At 39.3% G+C, this 6,023-nt stretch overlaps 1 protein-coding gene across 1 annotated transcript in view; it reads left to right on the forward strand.

The window, feature by feature from the left end:
- Window positions 1-5,668, forward strand: part of MAPK15 (mitogen-activated protein kinase 15) — a 17,833-nt gene extending 12,165 nt beyond the window's left edge. Inside the window, exons 11-13 of the mRNA XM_009704688.1 lie at window positions 1,627-1,927; window positions 2,361-2,512; window positions 5,462-5,668. Coding sequence (XP_009702990.1) covers window positions 1,627-1,927; window positions 2,361-2,512; window positions 5,462-5,668 — 660 coding nt within the window. The remainder of the gene's footprint in view (window positions 1-1,626; window positions 1,928-2,360; window positions 2,513-5,461) is intronic.
- Window positions 5,669-6,023: the final 355 nt, after the last annotated feature.

Below are 6,023 nucleotides of genomic sequence, written 5' to 3' on the forward strand. Positions count from 1 at the left end.
AGGCTGAGAGAGTTGGGGTTGTTCAGCCTGGAGAAGAGAACTTATTACGGCCTTTCAATACTTAAAGGGGGCCTGTAAGAAAGATGGAGAGAGACTTTTTACTGAGGCTTGTAGTGACAGAACAAGGGGCAATGGTTTTAAACTGAAAGAGGGTAGGTTTAAATTGGGTAGGTTTAGATAAGGAAGAAATTTTTTACGGTGAGGATGGTGAGGCAGTGGCACAGATTGCCCAGAGAAGTTGTGGCTGCCCCATCCCTGGAAGTGTTCAAGGTTAGATTAGACAGGACTTTGAGCAACCTGGTGTAGTGGAAGGTGTCCCTGCTTATAGCAGGGGGGTTGGAACAAGATGATCTTTAAAGGTCTGTTCCAACCCAAACCATTCGATGATTCTATGAACATTTGAGTAACGTCTAAAGAAGTGAAAGAAGAACAAAGATAAACACAAATGACAACTAATTGGAAGAGACACTGAACTGATCTGGATGGTGGTGTTGAGGCGGTAGGAGGAGGATAGCTCTAACAAGGAAATACGAGGAGCCACAAAGGTGGAACTAAATCAAGCCTTCAGGAGGAGAAATTGGTTTTGGCGTAGTTTTGGGGGGCAATGTCCCTTTTTACAGTGAAAGAAATTATGTAAATGCCATGTTATGAAGCAAAGGAACTGGAAGATGGGTGAGAAGAGCAGGAGCTGAAATGCAAATGTAGTAAAACAGGCATTGGAAAGAATGATAGTGGGAAGAAAAGATTGAAAAGGAAGCTTGGAGATCAAGACCGAGAAAGACTGAGAGAGTGTCCACTTTCCCAGAGAGAGAGGAAAAGTGTTCTTGCTTCTATTAACAGGAATTAAAATTGAAGAAAGAAAAAATAAAATCGAATTTAACAAGTTGAACCTACCTAAAATTTCTTTTAAGGTCTTTAATAGAAGGAAAGTAATAAACTCTGCTGTGATAGAGATAGAAACTCTACTGTTGGGAGTCATCAGCAGATGAATTAGTAAAGTGAATAGTGAGCATAGGTAGAAAAGATATTCTAAATGTCAATAGACTGGTCACAGATAATCTAGGTATGATGCTAAGAAACAAGTGAATAGTTTTGCATAATCTTACTGATAGGGTGTCAAATTTGGGACAACTGTGATTAGAAGAAGTTGAGAGCAGATTGTCTGCACCAAGACCCAAAACCTTGGCAAGGATTCTGTCTCTAGATATTAGCATGTAGATGTAGGTGAGAAATAGTTATGAACTAACCACAATGAATGTTGCTTTGACCATTAAAAAATCAGTTTTGCAAAGTTCTAGAAAGAGATGTTAAGAAACAACATAGTGTTAACTTTTTGGGCATATAGATTCTGTCTTTTCCGAGGCTAATGTCTGTTTTATTTAGTGGTGTCTCCCTCAGGATATATTGAAATTACTTGTTCACAGAATCCTTTTTCTTCATGCTTCGATCTATTCTTTCATTCCACTGAGAATATTATTTCTATCTTCTTTCCAACCCTAAATTAATTTAAAAATTATACTTGTTACCTATCCTGTGAAATAAATTGCAGTTATTTGTAAGTCTTTATGTTTTGTTCCTCTGCTCTGCTGTGTAGCTGTGTTAAGTCTAACCAACTTCTTTCTTTAGATGATCCTTGAAAAGAAATTAAATAGCCATCCAAAGGAGAAAGTACGGAGAGAAAACATTCAACTAAGTCAGTCTGAATCCAGGCCACTTCTTCCAAATTCCAGTTCTGTGACTTTACCTACCAGGAAAGGCCAGAGAGAACCAACACCACCTCTTCTAAAAACTTCGCATGTGCATGCTGGAACTACAACTAGTGTCCAGCCAGAAGTATCCAGCCGGAGTGAAGATTTAGCAAGAACTTTATGTCAGAGAACAAAGATCAATGTGATATACAATCCCATAACACACACTGCTGTTCAAAGTAGGTACTACCTTCCTACAGTGGGATGTAATCCACCATGAGGCATTATTGTGGGGAAGAAAGGAGAAAAGAGATTCATTGGGGAAAAAGAAATAAGGGGAATTTACATGGCAAAATGAGAGGGTGAAAGTGTGGGAGGAAAATGACGTAAGAACAAAGCACTGTTGAATGAGTTTTGAGTGTATGACATTCTCTTTGGCTCTTTCCTGCCTCAGCCTTGACTCTATGTTCCTTTCTGTTTTCTCTTTGCTTCTCTACTGCTGTTATCTTTTCCCACTACCTTTTCAACTGGTTTTGTTTGCTACTACATTCTAATTTTATTCTGAATATTTTTGTTCTGCTTGTGAGATGAAGCGAGGTGGCAGAGGCTGACTCAGTTTTTATGTTCTGTGTCCTCATGGGTTTCCTACTTTCATGTTTTTTTCTTCTGCAGGTAATGCAAATTCTGGTGCTGTGATCAGGAACTGCTCTGCACCACCTTCTCAACAGGTCAGAATCTCCAACAATGGGAAACTGGGGAGACAAATCACATGGGCAAACACAAATGCTCGGCTACCTCCTACAAGTGTACAGAACCTTTACAATGTGAGTAGCAATCCTAAAGAAAAAAAAACACCACCCTTAACTTCTTATGGACCAAAATGATAGAGACACAAAATATCTTAATTTGCAACTTTGTGAGGATACTTAAATGAGAGGCAGGACATATTTCTTTGTTAGTGACTAAATTAATAAATTTTTATCAGTTAAAATTACCTATGACAAAGATATACACTGCCATTTTGTTGCTTGTACGTACTGTCAGTCAAATGGTAGCAGTAACCTAGTTTGATAAGGCAGTTGGGCTTATATAGTGTATGTCCTCTTTACTAGAGAGCTGAAGAGTGTGCTAACTGAAGAGTTTCTGCTAGTAGGGGAAATAACTAGACATAACTTGCCTCTAATATGGGGTAGATTCACATAGGAACTTGCATGTCGTAGTCTTCAGTGTTGCAATACCTACATTTCAGGTGTTTTGTCTACTAATGAAGTTTATGACCCTGAGTTAAGTTCTGTGCATGAGGCACAGTGTTGAGAGGAAGACCATCTATAGTAATCACCAGGAAATGCCAAGGGTACAAATGTAGCTTAAATCTTACATCTCCGGCATACGTAATGCTGATCATTAGCTACTCTGGATTTATAAACACTAACTTTCTCCTGGAGTTTTAAATCTAACCCCAGCCTTTCAAAAAAACCTATCACCTGTGACTTGAGCAGCAAGAGGATTTTGGTGCCTACAGGTTTATGCAGTTCTGTGAATGACTGTTTAATTTAAGTACGAGAATTAGGTACTTCAGAGAACGTGAAGTAAAACAGCCGTTTTGTAAATCTAGGTCTCTGCCTCATTAGCAGTATTTTTTCATAAAGATTAATTGCACTGGATCATATGTCAGCTCACTGTAATCAAAAAGTAAAAATATCTCTGCAGATTCCCTGCCTCTACTTCTTTTTTCCATCTTGAGGTTTTTAATGCAACGTCTTTTGAGATGTGCTGATGTATATGACTTTTTTTCCACTGCACTTTTTCTAGAGGACAGGCTAATTTTGGACTCCATTCTACTTTCCATTTTATCACTTCAGACAAGTGAGGACTTGAACACCATTTCAGATTATTGCATTGTTCAGATTGTCAGCAGCACCAAAAACTCCCTTTGACTCTGAAAATCACAGATCAGTTGCTTTTACATTATCTTCAATGATGGCTTGTCTTGTCCAAAGTGTGTAGGTAGCAAATTCTCTTTTAACCATATTGAGACTGTTGGATATTTCAAACTTAGCTGGAGAATTTGCACTACCTCTGGAATCAACCTAATGGATTGCTGTTGCTGAACAGTGAAGGTTTCAGTCCTGTCCTCTCTGCTCCTCCCTCTTCCCTGTTCTCGTCCGTGCTTCCTTGCAAAAGTTCATATCCTCATTGGGTTCTTGCTATTTCTTGTTCCTGAGCTAGTTGTCTGCTGACTAGCTCAAGGAGACCATAGCCAACACAAGATGATCAGAGGAAGCTTATGGCAGAGGAAGAATATGGAAGGAGGCACCACAGATTACCTTTTTTGTGACACTAAAGATTGACTTATTTGTTGGGGGACTTTCTCACATCCCCACAAAAGAATACTTGAGCATCTATGTGCTGGAGCTCCAAACCATTCAAAATGCATGCCGAGCAGTTGTGTGAAGGGACTTCTGACAGACACCACTCAAAGATGAGTTGGGTGGGATTACCTGCTTTGCGTCAGCATGCAATATCACATTTACCTTAAAGCAAACTGTTTCTTTGAACACAGCTCTGAATGATCTGAACCATTTCAAGCTAGAAACAAGCTGCAGACACTGTTAAGAGCCAAGCTTGTTCCTCCTGGATCTCTTCTTACTGTTGTCATTGATATGAAAATACATATGAATAACTGCTAAAAGGAGACATGATTTCCAGTAACTTCCAAGTATGACCACATGCACACTTGCAACCTGTCTTTGAGCCCTTCTGCTTTGGAATCCCATTCAAAATGTTTTGAGAGTGAGAGGAACCATTTATTCCACAAGTGTGGAGCAAGCGTGGAACCATTTATTCCACAATGTGAGATTGTGGAGATTGCTGCATATGCAGATGTACATATGAACAATGCATTCTGAAGAATCTTTAGGTAATTGTGACCAACTTTCTGTTACTAGATATTGTGGTAGAAGGTCATCAGCATTGTGGCTGATCTTACATTAAGTGAATGTTGACTTTTCCATCTTTCTCATTCAGCCTTAGCAGGAGCTGCAAAGTTCTGACATTCTAGTTTGCTCTGCATTCAGTCTGCATTCATTTTCAATAGCCTATCAGGCTCATGAAACTCTCTTTCTCAGCCGTTTTACCAGGAAAAATGCCTGTAATGGCTGAGGTGACAGCAGCCAGTGCTACAATAGTGAGTGGAAATTATTGCCTTTTAGTTAACTATGGAGGTTCACAAAGCATAAGCTGCAGCGAAACAGCTCTCCTCTTGAACTGCAGACTCAAATGTATTGTAATGTATTATGTATTGTAATGTATTAATGTATTATTACCTTTTCCCCATAGGGGCTATAAACACAGCATCCATATGCACCTTCCAACTCAGAAAGTCACCAAGCCATTTGATTGGCAGAAGCTGGGGAATGATGATGATGATGCACTGTCTTCTGTACATATATTTAAAGCATTCACTGTTGTTGAAAACAAGATACTAGCCAAACAAAAGGCCTTTGGACTTTTGCTCCAGTGCTGGATTAGTTTGTCATATCTTGCTCCAGTGCCACTAGCTCGTTCTTGATACAGCCATTCTTAAGCTCCTCTCCCTCACATCATTCCTACCATCCTACTCTTGATCTTAAGAAACAGTCTGTTTGGTTTATTCTTCATATAACATTAATGATCTGTCCTACGCCTCAGCTGAAGCAAAATCTGTATCTTATTTGTGTTTTAGAAAGCTGATTACAGGTTACTAACTATCTCAACTTTTCTTTCTTGCACAGAATCCAAGAAATACTCAGTTTCACAGCAAAGATGTTCGTCCCCTTCTGAAGCCCAGTAAAAAGATGTTCAAGATTACTGCAAATATGGGAGCTGCCGGTGATCCAAAAGCATCAATGGGCAGTTACTCCCAGGCCTATGGAACCATATGTAAATCCGCACTGCAGAGTCTTCCAATATTGAAGTCCTCCCAACAAAATGAGCAGTGAATATGGAAGTTTTCTAACCAGGTGAAGTACAGCTCATGTCATCATCATCATAATCACCCTAACTGAGCCAGTAAGAGCAAGTGACAGCAAAATATAACAGGCATTTGACAGTTACCCCATCTGAAGGGAAATGCTTTATTCATCGCATGGAACAATGTACTACTATCCTCTCAACAAACCAACAAGAAAGAGAAGCTAATCCCTTTGCTTTCCAGTCTTACCAGACAAGGGCACAGCACTATTTGCTCCCATACTGTGAGAACAATAAACACTGTGATTTCATATTCCTTGTTCGAATTATTGCAAAAAATTACATAAAACTGCAATATTCTGATGCTTGAATGTATTTAGACAT

The sequence above is a fragment of the Cariama cristata genome, unplaced genomic scaffold (assembly GCF_000690535.1).
Source record: "Cariama cristata isolate BGI_N322 unplaced genomic scaffold, ASM69053v1 scaffold4227, whole genome shotgun sequence".
Lineage (NCBI taxonomy): Eukaryota > Metazoa > Chordata > Aves > Cariamiformes > Cariamidae > Cariama > Cariama cristata.